The 27,727-nt window shown below is 41.1% G+C and overlaps 1 protein-coding gene across 5 annotated transcripts in view; it reads left to right on the top strand.

Annotated features, from left to right (window-relative positions):
• Nucleotides 1–27,727, top strand: part of RASGEF1B (RasGEF domain family member 1B) — a 374,925-nt gene that overhangs the window by 312,784 nt on the left and 34,414 nt on the right. For all 5 annotated transcript variants that reach the window (XM_048847458.2, XM_048847463.2, XM_048847459.2 and 2 more), the window contains 10 exons: nucleotides 7,405–7,587; nucleotides 8,314–8,436; nucleotides 9,539–9,676; nucleotides 17,334–17,546; nucleotides 17,682–17,756; nucleotides 19,061–19,156; nucleotides 19,614–19,716; nucleotides 20,874–20,953; nucleotides 22,002–22,097; nucleotides 26,606–26,701. In XM_048847458.2, the coding sequence (XP_048703415.1) occupies nucleotides 7,405–7,587; nucleotides 8,314–8,436; nucleotides 9,539–9,676; nucleotides 17,334–17,546; nucleotides 17,682–17,756; nucleotides 19,061–19,156; nucleotides 19,614–19,716; nucleotides 20,874–20,953; nucleotides 22,002–22,097; nucleotides 26,606–26,701 (1,203 nt within the window). The remainder of the gene's footprint in view (nucleotides 1–7,404; nucleotides 7,588–8,313; nucleotides 8,437–9,538; nucleotides 9,677–17,333; nucleotides 17,547–17,681; nucleotides 17,757–19,060; nucleotides 19,157–19,613; nucleotides 19,717–20,873; nucleotides 20,954–22,001; nucleotides 22,098–26,605; nucleotides 26,702–27,727) is intronic.

Here is a 27,727-nt window from a genome sequence, read left to right as displayed (position 1 = left end):
AGCTACCAAATAGCCCCTACCTTTTACTCATCCAAACACCAATTGTCCTTTTCTTCCAGTCCAGCTGCCTGATCATAAATAATGACATCAAAAAGCAGCTATTACTTCCCATGTAGTGTGCTGTTCAGGAAAGACAGTATTTCATTGCATGCTTTAGCCAGGCTGAGGCCACTCTGCTTGCTTTTCAAGTAAATTCATCCTACAAATCACTACAGAATGGGCAGCAGGCTGAACTTCTCCAGGATCTTTGGAGGCTCCTGATGCATAGTTACCTCTAGAATAACTCTGCCACTGATCTGCTTCATCAGCTGGCCAAATCTCAATGATATGAACCCTTCATCTTTGATTTGGTTCAGTTTTAAGATAGTTGCATCTAAGTGAAGTTCATTGAACCTTGCGATAAGTGCGGTGTTGGTGTTTTAAAGAGGTTTTCAAGATGAACAAACAAGCTGCTTGGAGAACAGCTGTACTTGTGAATGAAAAACAAACAAACACAAAAATATACAATATTAAAGGGAGACAGCTGAGATGAAACAATCACATTTAAAAATAATCCCCTTTCCTGTGCTTATAACTGAAAGACTGTATACTCTTTCCTTTCATTGATAGTTTACTCTTTGTAGCTTTCTCTTTTTGGAGGATGAAACTGATGAGAATAGTTTCACTTTGTTTATATTCACTTCCTGTATTTCAGTGACTGTAGCTTTTATTGGCATATCTGTTTTGACAAAGTTGATATGTCCAGTATTTGTGTGCGTGCGGAGGACAGCGCTCCAAGTACAACAGTACGGTGGGACTTACACCATGTGGTTATTTTTGTAATTTATTCCATTTCTGGCCACCAGGAACTGATGCTGTTTCTACAATCTTGTTCTCATCCACTGTAGTACAATACTGGGGTGTTTGTTCCCAACAGCACAGAGGGAATGCTCAAACTGTTTTGATCAGAGGGCTCAGATATCCTGCTTTACTGGCACTGTAGTAGCATTCTGGCTGATTGTCCTGAAATCTAGATTATTTTTTTTTGTCCTGGTTTTAATCATTCCAGCCCAACACCTTTGTGTGGCCTGCCCACAAGTGCTTGTACAGTGCTACTGTGCTTCTTCAAAACAGTGCTTCTCTTTGACATTCAGGAAACTCTGTTCTCTCTGTCTCCTTGTCAGCTGCTTTTGCCGGGGGGGGGGGGGAGTGGTATATGGAAGTGGGATGGAGCAGAAAAAGTATTATCGCTTGGTTTTTTTTTTTTTTTAGCGTGGGTCTGTTACGTGTAGTTGCAGCATTTCAGTATTGACAGGACAGGAACCTTTTTTTGTTCCTTTTCTCCTCTTCGGCTGGCAGACTCTTGAGAAAATTAGCAAAAAGAACAAGAGGACTTGTGGCACCTTAGAGACTAACAAATTTATTTGAGCGTAAGCTTTCGAGAGCTACAGCTCACTTCATCGGAACTGTAGCTCACGAAAGCTTACGCTCAAATAAATTTGTTAGTCTCTAAGGTGCCACAAGTACTCCTGTTCTTTTTGCGGATACAGACTAACACGGATGTTACTCTGAAACCTGAGAAAATTAGGTCACTTGTTTGCTCTGACAGACATATTTACACACAACGTAGCAATGTATGGACTTTTCTAAAAGAAATGGAAGACATTCCAATGACCCTGTTTAAAAAAGATGCCCGGACTAATCAAGGAGCCTACTTTATTACTGTATCTCAGTTCTGATGGCTAGAGTGACTGTACCTCTAACCCCTTTAGATTTTAAATCATTCCATGTTTACGCCAAGAATGAAGAAAGAGTCCAAGTCCTCTACAAATTTTATTTAAATCAACAAGTGGCTCAGTTACTAAGTTTTACAACATGTTTGTTAATATTGTGGCAGGACAAAAGTTATGAAAACCTGTGCCCTCTGTTGGATGGAATACTTAGGCGTGTGTGTGCATGATTATGTCCCGCAGCTACTGCCTACACAGAGTTCAAGCCCTAATACTGCCACGCAACGTGAGTGTTTCCAGGTTACAGACAGTTTTATTGTGCTAATCTTTTAGAACAGACAAGGGAATTCTCACCTCTGATCCCCATTCTGGCTTCAGCAGTGATTGCATTGTGATCTCTCATTATGAATGCGAAATGCCACCATTTACAATTTGGTGCCCTTTTCTAAGGAATAATATTAAATATATCTCAGTAGCGTAATACAGAAGAAGAAACCTTGGATATCTCTTGGTGTCTCTTTAAAGTCATTTTGCATCCATCAAGTCACGTTTCTGGCTGAGAATTTAGTACCCATTCTTGTTATCATTCATTCCTATGATGGCTGTCACTTTAAGCTTTCAGAGACGGAGGTCGCTCCTTCTTGCAGTGTGCTTAGTTTGTGTGTCTGACAGCACTCCTAGCTAGAATCAGTAAGTGCTGCTTCCCCAAGCCCTTGGCCCGCGCACCACTTCCCGCAGCCCCCATGGGCCGGGCACAGCGAACCGCGGCCCGTGGGAGCCGCGATCGGCCGAACCTGTGGACGTGGCAGGTAAACAAACCGGCTCGGCCCGCCAGGGGCTTTCGCTGCACAAGCCGTGTCCCAAGTTTGGGAAACATTGGTCTAGATGATACTTAGTCCTGCCTTGAGTGCAGGGGACTGGACTAGATGACCTCTCCTTAGGCCCCTTCCAGTTCTGTGGTTCTATGATCGTTTAAGTCTCATCTGAAAGTCGCATGACCTATTGGATTTCAAGCTTGTCCAGGTAGTCTTTCATCTCGAATTTTCAAAAGTTGCTCTCTATGGCTGGTAAACTGTCATTTTTGGTGGCACTGCAACCTTGTATGAAATGTTTGCACTTGTCACAAATACGGACCAAAGAAGTAAGATAAGGGCAGACTTTGCGGTCAAATCTCTAATCCTTCCTTCCTGTCACAGTTAAAGCTCATTTTAACTTGTCCACACCATTCCCCAGCTGGAAAAGATAATGTTAATGTTCTTTAATACAGCCCTCGTACTCCTTTGCTTTTACCAGCCCCAAAGTTTATTGCAGCCTTTATCCCTTACCGAAAGCCTATTTTTACAGCATGTTGGGTAGCGAAGCTCTGAAAGGAGATTGTGGCCTGAGTCCTGAAGTAGTTTTAGGGAGGCATGATTGCAGATCTGCTTCCTGTATAGGAAGGTAAAGATTCTGTGATCTTCCTTATGTTCAGTCTTACTGTCTTCTGGTCAGTCTTCAGACACAGGCTGACTTTATTTTGTAGATATGATGTGCAAACTGGCCTCTTAAAGAGCAAAGAAAACAGATCCTGTCCACTGTGGTTGCCAGTGAAAAGCTAATTCTCTTCAGTGGTTGAGGGTTGGATCAGATTCACTCAGTATTAGAGCTGGCTGGGAATTTTTTGACAAAACTTTTTTTTTGTCAGGAAATGCTGATTCATTGAAACTGAAACTTTTCAAGGAAACATCTGTTTTGATTAAACTTTCATCAGGAAAGTTTTTCAGGATTGAATTGAGAGAGAGAGAGTCTGATACCCCACAGCTAATTAGCTAGCACCTTAGTAGTTCGGGCACTTGGGATGTGGGAGACCCAGTTTCAGATCCCGGCTCTACCTGATTTGGAATAAGGACTTGAATGTGGGTCTCCCATATCCTAGGTGAGCTCCCTAACTAGTGGGCTGTTGCCTATTTTGGGGAGGGAGGGGTGGGGATGGTACTGTATGGGTATGTCTCTTTCCCACGTTTTGTGTGAAAAATTTTCAGAGGTTTCTTTCAGGTCCAGGGTAGAACAAAACCAAACTTTGAAAACTTCAATTTTTTTCCCCTACAAAATGGAATTCTTGTTTTCTGGCCAGCCCTAGGCAACAATGTGGACGCTTTATCTGAATCTTTTGGGTTTGCCAAATTAGAGCTGGGGTACTGCAGGAATTGCTGGTTTTGCTCATGTGTTTTCCTGCTTCTGACATTACACTCACATGAAAGCTGTTCCTATTATTTATCAAGCTTGAGATCCCATTATGCTATATGTTCTACAGACACATAGCAAGAGCAAGTCTCTTCCTGGAAGAGTTTACAAATCTAAGTAGATGAGACAAACGGTAGAAGAAAAGAAGTATTATTCTCCTTTTACAGGTGATGAACCAAGTTATAGAGGTTCAGTGACTGGCCCAAGGTCACAGAGGAGGTCTGTGTTGCCAAGCCAAGAAAAGAACCCATATCTCAGTCCAGGGCCTTATTCACAAGACGGTCCTTCATCCTAACAACAAGAAGTGTTTTTTAAAGTTAACCAAACTTTTCCAAATTTTAGTAAAAATGTTCAGTTTTAATTTGGGCGAATTTTTTTCGGCTGCATGACTTCTTCAATCCCAGCTCTAATACTTTCTTCTTCTTTTAAAATCCCATTCTACTTGCTAGAGTGGACCAATATTTGTAGATACTAGGACACCCATCCTACTTGTTTCTAGACTTCATGGACCAAACTCTGCTCTCTTACTTCTATTAATCTCCGCTGAAGTCATTCTGTAGGCAGAATTTGGTCCCAGTTATACAGATCCAGGGGAACTTGGAACAAAGTAGAATGCCTTTTATCTGTACCTCCTTGCTAAATACAGCAAAGACCAGATCAAGGTTAATAAACCATGCTGGAAAAGTGCATATGTTATGTGAGTCATCCTCTTGGATAGACCATATTTATCACAATCACGCTTTGATATCCTCCATTTTGTCACATGGACAACGTGTTCTGTGTCACGTTCACTTACACCGAAATCCTTGTCTGTCTGGATATGCTGTATACAGTGCATCTCGTACTCAGTACAGCTTGACATTTTATTGAGACAGAACTGAGCTGTCTGGGGCAGGAAACTTCTCTAAGTAGTTTAGAGACAGTCAGTACACATGACATCACATTCCTTTCCACCCACATATACACCTTTGACCTAGTGGTTTATAACATTGTTAATAATCAGCTATTAATGATTTGAAGGGGTTTTTCCTCTTCATATAGTCACTGTATTAATTTTTCTAGGTCTTAAATTTAGATCCCATTAGAAACAAACTGACCTGAACAATGCTGGTGGCACTCGTGCTAAGAACTAGGGCAGGTGTCGGCAACCTTTCAGAAGTGGTGGGCCGAGTCTTCATTTATTCATTCTAATTTAAGGTTTCGTGGGCCAGTAATACGTTTTAACGTTTTTAGAAGGTCTCTTTCTATAAGTCTATAATATATAACTAAACTATTGTTGGATGTAAAGTAAATAAAATCAGAATAAAACTTTGGGTCGGAGTGTACACAAAAGTGAAAACACAGAATATGTTTACATAGTATCTGCACTTCAAATGGCCACATTTCATCCAGTTCCTCTCATAAACTTCTCTTATTCCTGGGACCACGCTAGCCTGGCAGACAGGTTCAGAGACAGTCTTTCAGAATGCTTTATCCTTCGAAAGGCTGCTGTGAGACAGCCTGCGTATCGCCTGCTGGGCATCCATAATAAAGGCATCTTGTTTTGCAAAAGTTCTGCACCTTGCCACCTTCTGCTGTGGCACGTGCATTATTTTATTTGTTTTCCTCTTTCCTCCCAATTCACTGTGCTGGAAAGAATCCGATCACTGGTTGAACAGCTGCATGGAGTAGCTAAAGTGACTTTTCAGACCCGGAGCCTCCTCCCCCAGCCCGTTTTGATGCTAATATCTTTTGGCATTTCGAAAAAGCGGGATTAGTACAGGTCATGTAGGCCAGGAGCCTCCGTTCACTGTCCCTCTCTGCTAAGCAACGGAGTTTGGCTTTCTCTTATTGTTTACTTGCTGAATCTCTTAGTCTTCTGTTGCTTTGAATGCCTCCATTGTCTGGACATGCTGCCAGAAGCAGAGTGTCTTTGGCTCTGTGTGCAGTGCATTATGTCCCCAGGAATCTAGCTAATAACTTAATAGCTTCTAGTCTCTACTGAGCTCACTCTGAAAAGTGCTTTGTTATGAGTTGCAGAGCACACAGATGGAGAGAAGCTACTTATCTCCAGGCTGTCACATTACTACTTGTTCTTGAAATCAGGTGCCTTCACAGACTGAAGAGTGCAGCTTGAAAGAGAGTTTCTTTCCATATAGGATTTGACACAATGGAGAGAAAAGCAACAGCATCTGCACTTACAATGACGGTTCAGGGGCATGAAAGCTTTTCATAGACTCACACACACGTGTTCTGCCAACCCACATGCACAGCAGCCGGTGCAAATTAGCTATACCACTTGGTCTCCCTACCTTGTAATTGCTGAGAGGAGTGGAAGCTGTGTGATACCTTACTGCATTGCAGCTCTGTTTGTTTGATCTCAGAATGTGACGTGCTTGCTAGATCTTATTGCGTGTTAATTACTATCCAGGTAAATAGAAGCACATTATTATAGTTAAACTTGGGTATGTCAGTAACTTGCAATCAAGGATGAAAACCAGACATTTCCACTAACTGCCAGAGAGCAGCTATTCCAAGAATGATTGTGTGGAGGAGGTGGGAAATTCAGATTTAAAATAATCAGCTTTATCTTCTGCTTTCCGACATACAGTGTAACTGAGAAGGCTTTGGGTGGTCAATACACTCCGCCCTCCCTGGTCAACTTTGATGTCATAGTGCTGATTGATTAAGGTAGGGTGTAGGGAGGATCTTTGTCTTTTGTTAGGTAAGAGGCTTTGGTTTTCCAGTTGCTGAGATGCTACCTTATAGAAAGAAGGTCAAGTTGTCAAATTCAAATCTGGACTTTGGACACCCAAAAATTTTAAAATGTTCAATACAGTTCCTTTGCTGTTCAGGGGCTAGTTTTTGCACCCCTTATTTTTGTTGATGAACCCCTATTCCACAGGTAGCTCCACTGGCTTCACTGGGATTACTGGTGTAGTAACTTACTAGTGAACAAGAATGAAAGTACTGTAGTGGAATTTTCTCCTAAATGTTGATGGTCCAAAATTTTCTCCTTGGCCACATATGCAGGGGGCTTATTGGGCAAAGTGAATGAATACTCATCCAAGTATGCTGCAGGCAGAATTTGGCCCCTCATGGATTTTTGCCACTATATAGAAAATAGATTTTATAGAAAGAGCTAATTCATAAAACATTCAACAGCTCTTTCTCCTCCTGCCCCCGCTGCTAACTACCCCCTGCCCACTCGATCCCATTTCTAACATCTGCCTTCTCCCTGTAAGATGAGAAAAAAAAATGGCAAAATAACCTCATAATCGTAACTGATAAAGCAAGGGCACCACTCGCAATTGGTTTTACCTTGGAAGCAGGGCAGGTGTAGTAGGATTTGTGTGAGAGAGATGATCTAGCTTTTATCACTTTGTGTCAGGGTTTTTTCCTTAGCGTGCTGTTGTGCTACGGTCTTTTGAAATGGGTGTCAAAGGCCTGTTCTGACTCTCTTGCATGTGTCTTTTTTTGTGCCTTCCTTCAGGAAAGTATGCCACAAACGCCTCCCTTTGCAGCTATGTTTGACAGCAGTGGTTACAACAGAAACCTGTATCAGTCAAAAGAGGACAACTGTGGAGGACTCTATTACCATGACAACAATCTCCTATCAGGGTCTCTGGAAGCCCTCATCCAGCACTTAGTACCCAATGTAGATTACTATCCTGATGTAAGTCTATACACCCTGCAAATTAAATCAGCTGTGTTTGACACACCTTTGAATGGGTGGAATCTGGAGGGAAAAGCAAAATGTAATTTTTGTTACTGGGAATGGCCCCGTAATGGGGGTGGGGTGAATGATGCCAACCACTATCTAAATGGCTCTGCTTTTGCGAGTCTCAATTGAGCCCATAGTAACAAAGTTGGTCTGCAAAATGTATTTTATTTTTTGCTGTACATCCCTGTTTACTGATTGCTATGCCCAACAGTGGCATTGCATCTAGCTCGGATTTTGTTTCTTGAGCTATACTCCATCACTCTGCTAGAATGAGTTATGTGACCTGTTAGTTTAGGTCACAAAGGTTTACTGCAGAGCAAGGGAAGAAGAGCTGAAATTGTGCTCTGAGTAATTTCAGGTGCTGGACTTCTATATACTGTTATCACAAAGGGATAATCAAGCAAGCCCTGCCCTGCCATGGGCCAGCCTTGTTTTTGTCTACTCTTGCATAACTAGGCTCAAGTAATTGCTATATAATACTGTAGTGGCTCTGGAGAGCTGACATTCGTTACAATTAAGTGCTTAACTCTGCAGTAGTATCAGGCATTCTCACCACCAGCCATACACAAAGTTGCGCTCTGAATGATAAAGCATGAAAAATTGAGTTGAAAGTAATGTCGTAGTGGGGAGTATGAAATGCATGATGATTTTGCCTCTTTCTGTCTCTCTTGCCTACAGAGAACATACATATTCACCTTCCTGCTCAGTTCGCGGCTGTTCATGCACCCATATGAGCTAATGGCCAAGGTTTGCCATTTGTGCATGGAGCATCAGAGACTAAGCGAGCCTGGGACTGACAAGGTTAGGTCTCTTGCTAAACCTGTTAGGTCTCATTTTGTAAACCTGACTCAAAACTCTTTTTCCCTATGCCAAAGTAGAACACTTCTGATCAGTGGGTTTGCTACAGGATTGGATATACTGAAAACCAGTCATTACCAACTGTGATTTGTGGCTTGATCCTGCGCACGCTGAAGTCAAGGGGAGATTTTGCCACTGAATTCAACAGTGCAAGATCAGAACCCTATCAAATGAAAACAGTCTCTGCTGAGACATTTGTTTCATTTCCAAAATCCCAGTGCACTATAAGTAACTTTTTTAGTTTTAACATGTTTTAATAAAAGAAAGAGTAGGAAAAAGAAATGCATATATTTAAAAATATATATGATACTGTACCTTAAAATGCATATGGTACTAAAGATGTGCTATATACATCTTGACATACTAGACTGCAATCTTGCAAAGACTTAAGCACATATTTAACTTTAAGCACATGAGTGTGAACTTAGTGGGACTACTCGCCTGCTTAAAAGTTAAGCACACGCCTGAGTTTCTGCAGGATTACTTAGATAGTAAAGCTCTTTGGGACAGGGACTGTCTTTTTGGTCTGAACAACAACTAGCACAATGAGGTCTTGATCCATAACGAGGCTCTTAGGCTACCACAGTGTAAATAATTAAGTCATTAAATATATGTAAGTAGTCCCACTGAGTTCATACTGGTGCTTAATTAAGCATGTGCATAAGTCTTTGCAGAATTGAGGGCTTAGGCATTTCTGCAGATGTTATAACTAATTGTTAGATAACGTTTATAATAGCTATATATTTTTGGAGACACTACCATATCTAGCATCTAGGATATTTCTTATACTAATAGACTTTACTCTTTTTAAATTGGCCAGTTCACTGATGGACTGGTCCAAAATCAATGAAGTCAATGTGCTTTGGCATACTTAATCCAATGCCAAGTTCAATTACATTTGAAGTTTTAACTGACTTCCATGTCCTTGTAGTCCACAGTTGTAGTAATCCATACATGAGTAGATTGTAATTCAATTGGTTTCAAAACTTGTTTTATTGATGTTCCATAAAGTAACTTCTTTTTTTTTTTTTTTTTTTTAAACTAGAGCCGGATACGAAAAATTGCACCCAAAATCCTGCAGCTGTTGACTGAGTGGACAGAGACGTTTCCATATGATTTTCGAGATGAAAGAATGATGAGGAACTTAAAGGAGTTGGCACAACGAATAGCCAGTGGTGATGAGGTAGTTACCTTGAGCGCAAGAGCATTGGAAAGGAGGCATTAGTTTAATATCTTGGCTAGAGTAAAATACTGCTGGTTATTTATTAACAGTATGTAGCAGATCTGGGTAGCTAGCATTGTTGTTTATGGAGCTAATTCTACGAATGTGAATGTAATGTTTTGTCCAGTGCCTAAGGTGCAGATGAACCCTTAAAAAAAATAAGTCCTAACCAGCCCTTTGTGCTGAGAACTCCTTGCTGAGTTCCAGTATCCATATTGAGTTCTTGAGAAAATATTTATTTTTGGCTACAAAATGGAATAATTGTCTGTGTGAGCAGACGCTGCTTGTACGTTTTACTTCCATATTTTATTTTAATGGTTTGTCTAGGAGGAAGTTGGGTGTGACCCTGGAAATCCTTCCTGATGTGAATCATTACATTGAATTCATGTGAGGAGGCTTTCTGGGATCAGGTCTTTGATCTTTAAAACCCACAGGAGAGGCATAGCAACGTTAAGGAGGAACATTTCTAAAGGGACAGTATTAACTAGTATGGGAAAAATTGGCTTTGGCTTAAGGCATTGGCCTTGGACTCAAGTTCTGAGCTGCATTCCTGGGTCTGACAGACTTCCTTTGTGGCCTTGGGCAAGTTACTTAATCATTCTGTGTGCTGGTTCGCAGCTGGCAATAATTCTTGTGAGGTGTTGAGATGCTAAACTGAGGAAGCCCATATAAGTACCCAGATAGAAAGAGGCCCAAAAGTTTAGGTATTATAAACCAGTTTAAAAAAATCCATTATGAATAAGGCTACGTTTTAGTCACGGGTATTTTTAGTAAGTCATGGACAGGTAACTGGCCGTAAACAAATATTCACAGCCCGTGACTGTCCGTGACTTTTCCTAAAAATACCTACCATGACTAAATCTTGGGAGCGGCAGGGTGTGTGCACTGTGGGAGGTGGTCCAGGGCGCCGCGGGTGCTGGGGGAGGGGATTGTGGTGACCCGGGACCCCCTCTAGTGCTGGGGAAGGTGGGGTTGGCGGGGCTGCAGCACAGACCCCTGCTGTGGGAGGGGCCGGGCCGCAATGATGGCCGGGACTCCTGCTGGTGCTGGTGAAGGGAGGGTTGGCGGGGCTCCCTACCCGACTTCGCATCCCTGCAGCTCCTAGGCGATGGAGGCAGGGGCCAGGGCAGGAGCTCCTCCGCTGCTCCCTCCCTAAGCACTGGCTGCTGCAGGTCCCATTGGCGAGGAACTGCAGCCAATAGGAGTTGTGGAGGCGGGGCCTGCGAGCACTGGCAGCACATGGTATGGAGACCTCGCCCTTCTGCCGCCTGGGAGCTACAGGGGGGCTCCCTACCCCAGGTAAGCACCCCCCCCAACCCCTGTCCTAGCCCTGAGCCCCCTCCCACACACCCAAACTGCTGCTGCTGGCCCAGGGGCTGCCTGGCTCGGGCGGCCCCTGGGCCAGCACCAGCTGCTGCAGAGGTCACGGAAAATCACGGAATCCGTGACCTCCGTGACAGACTCGCAGCCTTAATTATGAACAACAGTGTTTCTGTGAACTCTAAAAAGTTGAATGAAAAGAAGAGTCTTAAAAAAAAACAACAACAAAAAACCTTTCATAAATTCCTAGATGCCAAGGCCAGAAAGGAGGGACTGCTCTGACTTTCTGTATCTCACAGGGCTACCTAGAAATACCTGTAAAGCTGATAAATCTAAAAGAAGTGAGACACACACACACACACAATAAAATCAGTATGAAAAGTGAAGAGAGTGTCTTTTTTTAAAAATCTACATTAGATTTTAATAATCTGTGGTGATGGTTGTAACACCTGAAAGGTATTGGTGGTTTTGTTAATGAGTCTTAGGTTAATGTTGTCCCTTTAGGGATGATGCATGCTTTTGGGTGTATGATGTACAGCAGGTGTTATCAGAGAACATAACTCACAACAGGGTTGCCCAGGAAAGAGTATAACATGCACCAGTGTGGCATTTGGAAGAACAGTAAACAGAAAGTACTGACTAAACGGCAGCATGTTTATTGGCATTCCCAGTGACTGGTGTTCATTCCAGTCTTTTGTAACCTCTTGCGTAACAAACTGTTTACTCCCTCTTCTACATAATTAATTAATTTTGCTGATTATAATAACTTGGAAGGAATTGTAGATAATGCTAACGACACAAAAAGACCTTGAGAGATTGGAAATAAGGGCAGAAGAGAACAAAATTAGGCTTAACTTGGAACTGGAAGAACAAGTATCTATATCCAGAGGAAACTAATTCAAAGCCCAGATATTTAATGTGTAGAAGAAACGTGGAAAGTAGCAATGCTGAAGAAGATCCAGGGGTGATTGTGGAGAGCAAATCAGACACTCATTTGCAATGGGATGCGTCTGCAAAATCGGTTGCATTCACAAGGCATCGTGTCATAGAGCAGAAAGTAAACTTTTTTGCCTACTGCTCTGTTGCAATTACACCCTGAATGTTACTTTTGGTTCTGGGTACCATGTTACTAGAAAGATACTGGCAAATTGGAGGTAGTCCAAAGAAGAGCAATAGAAAGATTTGGGGCCTAGAGGAATTGGTTTGTGAAAGACTGATAAATAACAAAATATGTGTAATTTTGGTTAGCATTTGGAGCACATAAAATAAAAGGAGGGAGAGGAATTATTTTGGGTGATGTAAGGGGTTGGTGCCAGTTGAAGATGAGTGAAATTAAGACTGGGAAAGGTGGAATATTAGAGACGGTTTCAGGCAGTGAGATGTGTTAGTCTGTGGAATAATCTCTCCAAGGAAGTGATAATAGCTCCATCACTTAATACATTTACAACTAGACTGGACACAATGCTACAAAATGTGCTGTAGGGAGCAATCCTGTCCTGGCTGGGAGATGGACTGGATGATCTAATAGGTCTCTTCCATCTCTGCCTCTCAGAATAGCTTAAAAAGATGGGGAAAGCAAGTGTCACAGTGGAGTTTTGCATGCAGTAAATTATTAGCGAAATTGGCTAGTGGATTGCTTGGAAGGATGAATGCAGGCTTACTCTGACCTTGCTTCTATCTAACTGCACCGCAGATTAGTTCAGTATCACACGGATTGTGTGTGCAAGCCAGGGCCTTGAATGATGGGAAATAATAAGTTTCCTGTTCTCACTCAATTTAGCTCTTTCTTTCAAAGTCCCATGTGTCATTGCTATTAAAACCTACCATCAAGAGCCTAGTGCAGGCTAGAGCAAGCTAGTAAATACAGCTATGGACTTGTTTTGAAACAGATGAATTTTAGTGCTCCTGAAATGTGGTGATTTAATAGTAATGGAGACTGAAGGCCTCTCTCAGAGTTTCTTCTTTGTAGAACTTCCCCACACAGAAGGCAATCATGCAAGCTTCCCACAATACCCCAAACTTTTCTAGAAGGAACCACCCTTGTGAGCAAGAGAGGAGTTCATACTCCATGGCTTATTCAGTGCTTGACCTCCCTGCTGAGGCAATGGATGAAGATACTAATGAATGCTGATTGCAGTGGTGGACCTTGGCATGTGGTTTTTTATCAAGTAGGGACTGAACTATAGGATCTAGAGATGAACAGGACTTAATCGGCTTGGGCCATATCCCTGCTGGTATAGGATCGTTCCCTGTTCTTCATTTACTACTGGTTTTCATCCAGTCTCATTTCAAATGTGCAAATGAGTAAGGTTTGTTCCATTTCCTTTGCAAGATTATTCATCAGACCACTAGAGCTCCCTGTCATTAGGTTTGTCATGCTATTGAGCCTCAATTTCGTCTTTCATAATTTAATTCTATTGTTCCTACATCTACCCCTCTCCTTCCTTAGATTATACACTCATCAAGTATTTCTAGACTGTTATGCTCCCATCATCATTTGAAAAACTGTGTCCTTTAGCTCTTTTAATCTCTTCTCACAGGTCATTTCCTCCAGTTTCTAATAGATTTCTTCCTAGTCTGTGTCCAGTTTGCAGTCTCTTTATGGTAAAATACTTCATGAACATGTGCAGTCACATGAGAGCCACGTGCCAAGGGGACTGTTACCTCCCTGTGTCATGATGTGATGCCTCTACATTTGCAGCCCTGAGTTGCATTGACCTTTTTTTCTACCATATCTCCTATCTAGATTGACAACACAAACTCACTTTACATACACCATCAAACATCCGTCAGATAGTAATGACTTTCAGTCACTATCAGTGTAAACCAGCTATAAGCTGGTGACCTAAAGGTGGAAGGCTCCATATCCATTACAATCCCAAATCCTCAAAACTTTCTAAAAATCAATAAATCAATATCAGCATTATCCCTTTATTTCTAGGCTTCATTGTTCCATAACAGACTCAATAGTAGTGGTCCAAAATGTGATGGTGCCATTATATTTAAAAGGGCCCTTCAGAAAAACTGAGACACAGAATAACTTGAGTTATAGGAGTGATCTTATTTTTCACAACTTGGGTTGCTGCATAACTTATGAGTGGAGAGACAAGTCAGCAATGTGGTTGATGAATTGAAATAATGCCCAAGGGGTGATATATATGTGGAATGTTCAAATATGCTTAGTGGGTGAGAGTTGCAAAGTGTTTGTCTTGTTGTTGTGTAGCACAGAAAGTATGTGTATAGCTCTTTCTGTTTTACGTAAGTCTTCCATATGTGGTCATGCTATTTATTTGTGTTGTGAGAGAACTTAGACACAATAAGGCCTTTTTTAAATGCAGAATCTCAAGTTACACTACAAAAACTCATCAATTGTCTTACACACAACTAGGTGAGAGGAAACTGAGCTGTGTTTAGACTGACAAATGGACTGTGTTTTGTTTTTGTTTTTTTTAAAGTTAGGTTTCTAGTTAAATCATGTATATTCCGTGGTTTAGGGTAAATCTATAAAGTATCATGCAGCTGTGAGAGACTGAGCAACAGATCTCACATGCTAAATAGTGGTCCTAATTCAGCAAAGTACTTAAGCATGTGCAAAAGTCTCACTGAGGTCAATGGGATTGCTCTTGCACAAAAAACAAGGCAACTCCCTGAGTGCCTTGCTGAACTATGGCCCGGTAGGGGAGGGAGACAAGTATACGGTTGCATAATTCTTATGAATGTTATTGTTTTAAAGACATTTAGGATTAGGGTGATCAAAATCAGCGGGATAAACTACTTAGGGACAGAAGATCCATCTATAGTAATGTGTTCACCATATGTTTCATCTCAGGTCGCAAGCAATGATGCTGTACCAGCCATATATAAAAGTGTGTTGTGCCATCAGGTCCCGCAGCTTGAATTCTAAAATAGAAACCCATTATCTGCCTGTTTCTGTGATAGTTGCTCTCAGCTGAGGGATTTTTCAGGGCTGTCTTTTATAAAAATGTCCCCTGTACATCATAAGCATCTAAAAAGATGCTGAAACTGCAAGCATCTGCAACAAACTGGCCTGACTGACTGGGGGGAATGACCCCCAGAGCGGAGGGAGAGGTAAAACCACAGACTCCTTCTGTGCCATTTTAACCAGAATGGTGCCAGTTCGTACACTGAACCTCTGACTATGTTTCTTTGAATACTCCTCATTTATGTTCTGCTTTGATTGCTGCAACAATAATGCAGATTGAAAACAAGTTTCAAACAATATTTTTATCTGTTCCTGAATTTGAGTGTAAGGAGGTGGGTATGGCAGTGAAAATTGCTCCCAAATCTTTCTATTTGTGACACAGATTTGGCTGTGAGAAGGGTTTTCAGGTACACACAGTCAATGTTCAATCAGTGTCACAGTTGTGTTGGTTAATGATGCCTTGTTCTATTTGCCAAACACAGCCTGGGCTCTTCAAATATTTTTACTCTTTAATTTGCATAGCCTATCATCCTAACTGACTATATTTATCTTAGGAGCATGTATGTTTGTGCTGGAAAATAGGATCATAAGATTGTTTCATAATGGATTAGACCCATTGTCGTGTGTTTTTCGCCACCCCAGCCCTGCCCCAAATGATTGTCATGCACACCCAGGTCAAAAGTCATGCCACTCCCATGCCAAACCTGCCTTTGTCATGTTCATGCTCCTGAAGAGGTCCCAAAAGAAAGCTGCAGACATGGCAGTGTTTTGTAGACTGTTGCATATATCTGAGTAATGTAGCAGGTGTGTCACCCCCTGCCTTTTAGCGGAGAGATGTTCCCTAAGCTGTGAATGAAGAAATGACTGTCATTTTGTAATTATTGTTAGCTCAACTGTGGATTAATTTCCCTGACTGATGTTAGAGAGCTGTGCAAAGCTCTGTATGTAGATAGATTTTAAATTTGGTTTTGTAAGGTCTCACTGAAAGAGAATCTTCTGGGTTTACATTGGTGTAATTTAGTTTTTTTTCTCTTTCTTCCCCACCCCTCCCAATTTAGCTGTGAAATCTGGGTTCGTACAAACCAGAAACTCAGCCACCATTTACCTAGTTTGAGGGTTAAGACACTGACTATTACATGGCTTCCACTCTGTCCCAGATCTCAGCCTGCGTGTGTCAGAAGCTTTGTCAGACTTTCAGTGTGTATGCATCGTGTGCCACAAAATCTTTCACAAAGCTCTGTTATATATACACGCACACATTATTTTTAGATGGGAGGTGTATGTGCACCTCCCCATACACCCTATTATACAGATAATGAAGATTTTTATTAATGTTTTTTGTGGCTCATAGTGGAAAGTGCAGCTTTTTTTTTTTTTTTTTTTTGTCTTTAAAAGATTTCATTTACAGAAACAGTACATTTTATCTAGGCACTATGTGCATGATTCTTACTTACTAAACGATGGGCCAAATTCATCCCTGGTTTAATTCCACTGACTTCCAGACTGAGTTTGACCCAAATATGTCTAGTGTTTGACTCTAGTATGGAAAAGGTCTGTTCTTTAAAATTAATATTGAAAACCACAAAAAGCATGATTGTGATCTGGCAAACTCAGAAATCCTTAAAAGTGACATCTTTGGAGTGAGTGACAAGTACATTAGGGAACAGGTAGCATTCATCCATTCCTAGACCAATAACCTTATACTGTGCCTTTGATAGATTTTGGGCACTTCAAATTTTCAAGCACTTAAGCATTTCATTAATCGTTTTACAATTGTGTCTTGAATATAGAAAAGTAACCACCTAATGGTTCTGTTAGAGCAGACCTACAGGCTGAAGGCCCTGCTTCCACTGAGGTAAATGGCAAAACTCCTCTTGACATTAATAGGAGAAGACCTAGACTTCATGGGATTAGTCTTGATTTACACCAGTGAAAATAGAATTAGGCCCCCGTAGCATCATAGAATGACTACACTATAAACTCATGGATTAGGTTTTTTCCTTACAGCCGTGAATAGTGGGAGATTGGTATTTTACCCAGGTGGACAATGCTTCATTTTACACTATAGGTGAAAGGTGCTTTTACTTCTCAGTTGTGGCTTGGGCTGGTGAGGACACCACTGAATCCCTAAAGCAATCAAACCTTAAATTAAATGTTCCCAAAGACTACATGTTAAATGCATGATCTTTAATGTACTGGTTTAGCAATGGTTGCTTTAAGAATACATTTGGTTCTTTGAGTTTCTAAGTTTCTAATAATGCATATCCATCAGAATGAAGCTATCTTAGTGCCATCAGGAATTTAGTAGCCTTTCATATTCTTGGAATATCCTTTGCTTGTCTTGTGTCATGGCAGATGTATCGGAAGAACGTACAGCAAATCATCCAGAGCCTGATCCGAAAACTTGCCTCTCTTAGCCAGTACGAAGAAGTACTTGCAAAAATCAATGCAACGTCCACAGATCGACTGACAGTCCTGAAGACCAAACCTCAGTCCATACAGAGGGACATAATCACTGTCTGCAATGACCCTTACATGTTAGCCCAGCAGCTGACTCACATAGAGCTGGTAAGTTGTTGCCAGGTCATTCATATATGTATTTTCCAACCACAATTTTATGTTTCCTACTTTTTGCTTCTGTTTTGAAATACAAATCAGCAAAGGAAATGATTGCTTGGTTTAATTTTTTTTTTTTAAATATAGGAGAGGCTCAATTACATTGGACCAGAAGAGTTTGTCCAGGCGTTTGTACAAAAGGATCCTTTGGACAATGACAAGGTGAATGGAGGGGAACGAGAGCAGTTGTGGAACTGGAATGGTATCCTATAAGCACGATACAGGATAGTTAGAATACTCTTAACTCTAGATAGATATCAGCATGAATATGCTTGACAGCTGAATTTTTTAAAAATATCCCCTTTCTGATTTTACTTTGTGTGAATCATTGTCCATTTAGGGGGCAAATCAAGCTCATGTTCTGTCTTTGCTCTGGCAAACAAACTCCTATTCGCTTAAATTGATTTCAGTGATTTTTACACCAGATGAGGCTCTAGCCATGGGAATGGTTTCTCTTGACCATCCGTTCTGTGGTCTATAGCCAAGATGAGATGCATTTCAACCTTGACATCACTCACTTGCCCCATCCATTATTCCTCTCCTGTCCTTTTAAGAAATTGAGCTATTTGAAAGAAACCGAGGACGGTGAAATTGCAGTCCTTTTTGCAGGTACAGAACAAGATGTATTGAAGAGAATTCTGAGTTATAGAATGAAGGGCAAGGACAAACTGCTTTTAACTAACCGTGCTGGAGCAATTACCTCTTTCGCTCATGTTCCGGAGATGCTTATGATCCGCATGTTGACTGCGCCATGTAATTCGAACTGTAATTACCTGTTCTCCTCAAATGTGGCAAACCGAATATAATAGCTTTTATCCAGCTGGGATTCTGAAATGCTTTTCTATAGATAAGGAAAATCTCTCCACTCACTGCTACTCAGACCCCCTGGGATGAATTGTGGGAACTGTTCCAGTGCACTACCTAATAGCACAGAACAGGAAAGGAAGAATAAGACTCCAGCTGAAATTACTGGGAGAATTTTAAGAAGGCAGAATGTGATCTGGCAGTTGGGCCTAGACACTGGACTTGCCATGCCAAATGAGTGGTCAGGACTCAATTTTATATCTCATTCAAAACCCAGCACCACAGTGTCCCCTTGCATTATGATTCAGCATCGCTTTAGTACTGATTCATGCCCTGATTCAGCAAAGTGCTTAAGCAGATGCTTAAGTGTCATTATTCAGCAAAGCACTTCAGTGGGACATAAGCAGGTGCTTGATGTTGAGCACCTGCATATGTGCTTTTCTGAATCAAGGCCTCAGAGAAATATCACCTGCTGCATCACCAACACCATCTCCTTGAGTTTTCTTTGGTGATTGACCCTACTTTTTTACCTTATGATATCTGACTGGGTGAAAGCTTAAGGTGGCCAGGTTGCAGGTTAGGAATCTCTCTCTCTCTCTTTCTCTCCCCGAGAAGAATGCAGAATAAGTTAAGGAGGTTGTGTTTTCCCTTTCTTTCTTCAGGGCTGTTATGCTGATCGAAAGAAGACCCGTAACCTGGAAGCCTACGTAGAATGGTTTAACAGACTCAGCTACTTAGTTGCTACAGAAATCTGCATGGTGAGCATGTCCTTTTCCTTGGCACACAACAGTTTTCCAGTTTTCTGTTTTTGAAACTATGAAGCATCATTCGCTTCATTACGCTCCCTTTGGCTTTTTCCCACTCTCATCTCCACCATATGTTCTCCTTTATGCCTAGAGCCTCTGTCCCTTCTTGTTTATCAACCACCTTCTCTCTCGTTCAGATACCTCCTTCCACAAATCTTTCGTAAGGTTCCCTCTCCAATAATTCCCTAGGCCCTCACAGTCCTGAAGTTCCTTAACTCCTTTGGTTTGTCTTTGTCCTGTCATAAGTGATTTGGAGGAAGGAATGCCGCTTGCTCTGTTTGTGGAACACACTGTGAAGTTGCAGCACCTACAGAAGAGACATTCAGCCATAATGTCATCCCTTTTTGGAGTCCAGTGGAGGTCTCCCTTTCCTGCTAAAGAATAACACAGTATTATTTGTCTCTCGCAGCCTGTGAAGAAGAAGCACAGAGCAAGAATGATAGAATATTTCATTGACGTGGCCAGGGAGTGTTTTAACATTGGCAACTTTAACTCCTTAATGGCGATTATTTGTGAGTATAAGGTGTGGGGATTTAGGGGAGAGTTTTAAAAATAGTCATTTTGATGCTTAAATATGGGAGCCAATTCTCTAGTTACAGTACCCAGTAGGGTGGGAAGGGAAGGAAATGATGGAGAGTAGATAAATATCTTTGTAATATTATACATTTATAAAAGATTGGAAAAGCTACCTTCAATTATACCGTTTAAAAAGAGAGGACGAGGGAAATGACTTTGTGCTTAAAAGACTCGTTTGATGATATATGCTTCAAAAAGCTCAGTACCCTCCAACCCCATTCCTTGGAGCACACTGGCTTCTCAGCAATGGCCCTGATCCTCCTGATCAATGGTATTACTTATAGGGGTAAAATTATTTTCATGCTTAAGTGTTTGGAGTATTGGGGTTGAACCTACTCCTATTTGAAGTAACTCAAATCTTGTTGACTTCAGGAGGAGTTGGTGTCGTCTCAGGCTCCACTGACCATTATATATAATAGTCAAAGACACTGTATACTGAAAGGTTTCAGAGTAGCAGCCATGTTTGTCTGTATAGTGAAAGAGTGTAAAGGTGACCCTTCACTTAGCCTCATTGCATCTGCATAGGGGAGGTGAGATGTAGCAGGGGCAGCCTCTATTTCTAGATTTCCAGTGAGAGGTCTATCTGTTCTGTATGCCGTAGCTGATGTTGCTTGGCTTGATGACTGCATTGAATGTAATAGAAGCCCATAGACTTGTATTCAGAAAATTTACTGACCACACTTTAAGGAGAATAATGAGGTTGCCCTCAATTTTTACACTGTAACTTTTCAGATCTCATCTCCCACTTTTTTTTGTTAACTCTCATCCTAAAGTATCATAATGGGATACCTTTTATTAATCTCCTAGCTTTATTAGACATAATCTGGGGCTAAAATACATGGAACCCATCCCTAGCCAGACAGGGAAAAATCAAGATCTATCAATAACATGTAGAATTGATGGATACTGCTGTTTCTGTTATACTGTAACTATATTGGTAGTAAAAATACCTAGAAATGGCTATATCTCCTATGAAAAGCCTTCTTTTGTTAATAGCGCTTTCATTGTAGAATTACTCTGCATCTTAGTTACTTTGTTTATCTTAGACTAGTTTTGTTCTATTAAATTTTTAAATTGTCTTTCTCTGATAAAGCTGGTATGAACATGAGTCCGGTCTCCCGGCTAAAGAAGACCTGGGCAAAAGTCAAGACAGCCAAATTTGACATTCTTGAGGTACGTTTAACTGATACGGGGTCACACTGCTGTCAACAGAGTGTAGGTTTGACTGTTCTGGAATGCGAGTCTTACTGGGTCCTGTCCTATTGAATATTGAATGAAATTTTGTGTGTGCATGTCCCTAGTGCAAATTCATGCACTCTGTTGGAGTCCTTCAGCTGACTTCTGGCCTCTGTTAATTCCTGCTGCATCCCTTTTGGGTTTGGAAGAGCCAGCAGCTCAATATACCTTGCAGTTTTATTGCAAAACCTACTTGCAAAAGCCAACTGGAACTAGTTGAAATTTTTTCCACTGGAACTTGAAATTGTGGGTAATTCTTCTTGAAGCTTAGTAAATAAATCAAGAACAATTCTGCTTTCAAATCTGAATGGTAGAATTTAACCCTTAAGGGTGTGTGTACACTAGAGTTGGAGGGGCTTTGTATCTCAAGTTCATTGACTGCTAACAAACTCAAGGTAGCTAACACATTTGTAGAGGGCAACGTGAAGGTTACAAATTTGTGTTACCCTAGGGATTCAGATTTGCTTTTACAAATGTGTTAACTGTCTTGAATTAATTGGCAATCCAGTTGAGATTTTTTCAAACAATTTGTATGGTAGAAAACTTGACTCTCAGTACATGTGTGCAACTCCTATTAATGTCACAGCAAGTTACACACACTGGAAGAGCAGAATATTGGTCTCATGATTGAGACCCGTTGTATGGCTCTGAGAGCAGAATTTTAGCCTTGGAATTTGAGTTGATAGTACAGTTTTTGGGGAGGGAGTGTGGCAAGTCTGGCTGATGCACAGCCTTGCCTCTACGAAAGCCTGATTTGTACTTGCTCATTGGATATTCTGAGTGAGCATTCTTTAAAAGTGAGTTTCTATGTGTAAGGATCTACTAGAGCAGTAGATTTGTTTTAGCTGTACTTTAAAGATGGCATTTGTGATGCAATTCAATAGACTTCTTGGGTTCTAAATTTAGCCTCTCTAGTGAAAAGCACTGTACGTGTATCTGCACTAAATCTCCGAAGCTCATTATTTACTTTTCTTCCCACTTATAGCATCAGATGGACCCTTCTAGCAATTTTTACAATTACCGAACCGCTCTGCGTGGAGCAGCTCAGAGGTCCTTGACAGCTCATAGCAACAGAGAGAAGGTAGTTCATGAATCGCTTAGCAAATGGACAGTAATGAAATGTGCTTGTTAAGCTGTGTGGTGAGCTGTTCTTGAGCGATTCAAATTCTAAGGCATTAACCTCAGTCAGCTTCCTTTCAAATATGTGCCTCAACATTGGGTCTCTGTCCACCCATGAGGCTTGTGTAGGGGATCACCAAGAACAAGACTTTATCCTCTGGTATGGTATCTGAGAACACACGGGAAAGAAATGGGAAATCTTATGAGATTAGAGAGCTCGGGATAAGATCCTTTCGCCTCGTGATTTCAACTGGAAGCCGAGTCCAGGTTCGTACCGACTGAAAGGTTGCTGTCTTCATGTTCGAAGTGAAGTAGGATTAGTGGTCTCAGCTCAGGTCCCAGTGGGCAGAGAGAACATCACAGATGGCACTTGGTTCCGTTGTCAGCAGTCTAGGTGGAAAGGCCACGGTTTGGAAGGAAGAGTGGCTGAACTACTCTGTTGTCTTTATTCGTTGGTCCTTCCAGGTCTGAGCTGAGGAGCAATAGTGGAGCAGTGTGAGGAAGCATGCACTGGTGGCACTCGTGCTCTGTGCCACCCTGAAGATGAAATTCAGTCTCCAGGAGTTTCAGTCCGACTCCTTTCATGAGCATTTCTCACACGATACTTGCCCTCAGTGATTTTTCTTCCATTCTCCCCTTCCTCCGGACACCAGTGTTTCTGTGGAATGGAAGGAGACCTGGGAGAGTACGTTTCAGTACCGGAACCTTCAAGGAAATCCAGTTAGCCTATCTGCGGGCAATGAAAGAGTTGTTTAAAAAACAACCTGAAGAGCCCTGAGAAATGTCTTCGGTATTAGAGGCAGAAGGCTCTCTTGAAGGCATTCCTAGCTCTGTATTCCTCCCAAAGAGGATGCTATTTGCCTGCGGGATATACACTGAGAGAGGCAGATTCATGTTAATATAGGTCTTGAATGGGGAGAAAGAAAGTGGAAATTTTGATGAGTGCTCCATAGGGACTAGTAAACACGAGAAGAATAAAAATAATAATCTAGTGCAGGGGTTCTCAAACTTCATTGCACCGTGACCCCCTTCTGACAACAAACATTACTAAAGGACCCCAGGAGGGGGGACCGAAGCCTGAGCCTGCCTGAGTCCTGCCACCCGGTGGCGGGGAGGGAGATCAAAGCCAAAGCCCAAGGGCTTCAGCCCCAGGCAGGGGTCCTGTGACCTGAGCCGTGACACCCAGGGCTGCAGCCTTTAGGCTTCAGCTTTGGCCCCAGGTGGTGGGGCTCAGGCTTCAGCTCTGGGCCCCCCAGCAAGTCTAAACCAGCCCTACCCACTTTGAGGTCCCGACCCACAGTTTGAGAACTACTGGTCTAGTAGGTGCACAACAGGCTCTACTCTTATTCTTCTAAAACGTGGCATATTTAATATTTTTTTAACAACTTAAAAACGCCACGAAGAAAATGATTTCTGTCTGCACGTCTGTTTTGCCTGCAGTGGCAGACACAAATATCCATTTTACACTGCTGCTGTTTTGTTTTTTTTTTTTAATTCCTCTTCATTCTGCTTTACAAAAGGATCAACTTTTGAGAGATTCTTTGCAGCAAAATAACAAACAAGAAAAGCGGATCAGAGTGCAAACCGTTAGATGGATTGAGGCTTTTCGGATGAAAGACACTGGAGGGAAAAGCTCAGTGTATCTTTCACATATTGCCCTGGGTCAAAGATGTATTAGACTAAAAGTTTGGTTGCTGCTTAGTACCATTGTAGCTGTTTTAAAGTGCTGTGTATCCTTGGGCTTTGGTAAAAACTAAAAACTGTTTGTTTCAGATCCCATGGGATTTTATTCGTATTAAGAAGTTCTGTACTCCACAAATAGTCCCATTGATCTCAGTGGGACTACTAATGCTGGTCCAGGTCCTCTGATATGATCTGTATGGATGGACACGTGCACAGAAACCCAGTTCCCTCACTGATTTTGCATGGCCACATTTGTCCATGTGGATCAGCTTGCAGAATCAGTGTCACCAGTAGCATAATAAGATCCAGAAGGATTAATTTTAGTAATAATGCTATAGATGAATGAGACGAGGAAGAAATTGATCCCATTGTATTGCGTATAAGAGGTTTTACTTTCCTCTTATTTTGTTTTGAAATGGGGATGTGGGCAGGCGGGATGCAAATTGTGTAAAGATTACCCTGTGCCAGTGTAATCTGCCCAGAGTAAACCACAAGCACTTGTGTCCTAAACCCCAAATGTGTCTGGACTGTCTAGACTAGCATTTCAAGCTGTTAGTCCACTCGAGTCAAAATGGGGAACACAAGTGCTACTCGAGACATTTACTCTATAAGAATATCTATTCTCTGCATGGCCATTACCAGTTCAGCTTTAAAAGTGCCTTGCTGGGGTTCATTAGTCTGAATAGCCACAAGGATACTTTGTTATTCTTGACCTAGTCAGGTTAGGCCAAGAGTCCTCGCTTGAAACACCAGAGTGGCAGTAATATTTCTGAGAAATGGAGGTAAAGAAAGATACAACCTCTTCGCAATAAACCAGTGTTTGAGAAATAATCAGGATGTGGACATACATTAATGCAGAACCTTTGTTGCATCCCTTGAATTTCTCTTGGAAAGGAGCCAAATAGCTTGCTAACCTACATCCACTTAGAGGCAAGTTACTAAATAATTCATCAACTTCTTATAATATTGGCTCTGCATGTCAGGATTAATAAACCTGATCTTTGTGCTTAAAGAATAAATTTAACTTTAAGGCAAGATACTTCATATACATTCTGTTCCCGACGCATGTTTTGCACTTAGAAATAAAATATGGGTTTTGAGAGCTAAGAGCCTGTTTGAATACAAATCAAGGTGTGAGATCTCAAGGTGTAAAATCCTGCATGCATTATGTAGACTGAGGAGTCCAGAGAGTTTATTCCTATATATTTAGTTGTAGAGGTGAGTGAAATTTGGAAATTCCAAATTTCAACATTTGTTTTTGTCTCAAAGTGGGATAAAAAAGTTCAGAATTTCTGGTTAGCAAAATTTTTTCAAAGTTTGATCAAAAGAAAACATTTTGACATTCCCAAAGTCAAAATGTTTCATTCTGGTTTATTGAATTGTCCCAGAATCTCCCCCCCCCCCCATTGTGGTGCACTGCCTCATGGGAGCTGTTGTTCAGGACCCTGGTGCCACCATTTTCTCAAATGCGCCATGTTCCCTAGCCAAACCTATATCTCCTTTGATGCATCTAGTCTTGTGACTCCCATGATGTGCCACGGAAAGCTTGGTCATAAGGAAATCTGTATTGTATTATGGGAGATTTAGTCCTCCAGGGAGCCCAGCCCAATATAAAGAAAGAGAGCCCCATAGGAAAATTGTTTTACCGAATTGTTTCAAAATTAAACTTTTTGGGTCAGTTCAACAAAATGAAATATTCTGATTTGAATCAAACTGACCCACAACAAAGTACTTCTTTCAATTTTCCCATGGAAAAGTTTTGATTTTTCAGGAACTGCATTTTCTGTCAGGAAATCATTCCGACAGATTCCTGACTAGCTCCATTTATTAGCCATTGGCTGAAACAGTCATATGATCCTGTCTGGGTTGGAAAGAGGAGCCTTTATAGAAGGATGGAAATGTAGAGCTGGAAGGTACCTGTTGTGAGACAGGACCAATTATACCTAGATCATCCCTGACAGGTGTTTACCTTGTTCTTAAACCTCCCATGATAGGGATTCCACAATGTCCCTTGAAAGCCTATTCCAGTGCTTAACTATCCTTCTAGTTAAGCAGTTTTTCTTAATAACTAATCTAAATCTCTCTTGCTGCAGATTAAATCCATTACTTCTTATTTTACCTTCAAAGGTGATTGAGGGGCACAGAGCAGAGTCTATAGGAAAAACTATTCCTCTTTGGTTGCAGAAGCGACCTCCATATGGCAACACTACCACCACCAGCCCTTTGGGCTTTATCGCTGTTGATGTGTTTTTTCAGCTCTCCACAGCATTCTAACACGGGCATTAACATCCAGATACCTGTTTATAATGCACAAACAAGTGGGGTACCTCTGAATGTAAACATTCTGGAGTCTGCAAGCATGGGTGAGGAAAGGTCACACCAATGAGGGCCACTATAAGAGAAACGGAGCACGTTAGGCAGACAGCTGTCACTCCAGAAGTAGCGAATGTACATTGTGTCCTCAGTTGACAAGAATGGAAGATAGATAAATTAACTGCAATTCTGAGAGCGCTAGAGGCTTTCCAGAGACACAGTGGATGGAAGGAGTCTGGGACAAAGAAAGGAGGTGGAACTGAGGTGAAACTAGAGACTAGACTGAGTGGGGTGATAACTCCATGTATATAAAATGCAGCATGCCCACAAGATGAAAGGAACACTTGCAGACTTTAACTTTTCAGTGTGATGTTTAGTTTTTATACAATGTGACTTAATTTTTCATACATGTGGTACCACTGTTGTTTCTCGATTCTGTGTCATACTGAAAGTGGAATCTTGTTCTTTCTGTAGATCGTGATACCTTTCTTCAGTCTCTTAATCAAAGATATTTACTTTCTCAATGAGGGCTGTGCCAATCGCCTTCCAAACGGCCATGTCAATTTTGAAGTGAGTAGAACATTTCATTTAGACCTTGATATTAGTTAATTGCCATACCTTTAACTCCCTGATCAGAAAATATAACCCAGTTCTTGATCCTGCTTTCATTGGGAACAAAATTAGGCCACAAGTTTAGTACATTTACCAGTTACTACTAGAGATGGTCAAAAATCTTGATGCAATACTTTTCTGTCCAAAAAAAAATAAAAATATAGATTTGTCAAAATCAAAACATTTTGTAGAAATGTGTCAATGTTGTCAATTTTTAGATAGGGATGGTGGATAAGTCACAATTATCAGTTTTGATTGTTTCAATTCATTTTATCTAAACTTAAATATTATGTTAATTTTACTATTTATATATTTTTACTATACTAGAAGTAAAACTTTTATTTTTTGCAGGAAATATTGATGTTTCAGCCTTTCCTTCCAAATTGGAACAAACTTTTTGAAACATCAGAATTTCCCATGAAATGGAAATTCTAGTTCCTAACCATCTTTAGTTGCTACATTCCACTGCTTGCTGGGGTGTTGTGTTAGCTGCGTGGTACAAGTCGGTCTTTCAGGGGTTCTGCTTCTTAAATTCTCAGTGTGATATGAGTGTGTATACGTGATCGCAGTATATTAATGTTCTGCACACATACCGTCTACTTATAGGGAAATACTAAGCATATAGATGCATATTAGTTTCAGTAACCTTTTCTTAAACCGAATCGTATGATCTGGAATGCCCTTATGTTTAAGGTTGATCAAAAAACTTTTTAAATTAAACGTTTTACTGTTGAAAAATGACCTTTTGTCAAAACTGAAATTTTACGTGTGGAAATATCTATTCTAGCAGAACTTTTCATCATGGAAAAATCTGAACTTTTTGGGTTAACAAACGAAACATTTGAATTTGGGAACATCAAAATGTTCAGTTTGGATCAAAAATGTCAAAATGAAACAGAGACGCTTCCAAATTGGCTTTTTTTTCTAAACTCTTCATTCTGAAAAAAGTTTTGATATTTTAATATGGGATTTGGTCTCAATTTG

The sequence above is a fragment of the Caretta caretta genome, chromosome 4, assembly GCF_965140235.1.
Source record: "Caretta caretta isolate rCarCar2 chromosome 4, rCarCar1.hap1, whole genome shotgun sequence".
Lineage (NCBI taxonomy): Eukaryota > Metazoa > Chordata > Testudines > Cheloniidae > Caretta > Caretta caretta.
The sequence above is the reverse complement of the archived record's forward strand: the minus strand, read 5'-3'. Positions and strand labels throughout refer to the sequence as shown.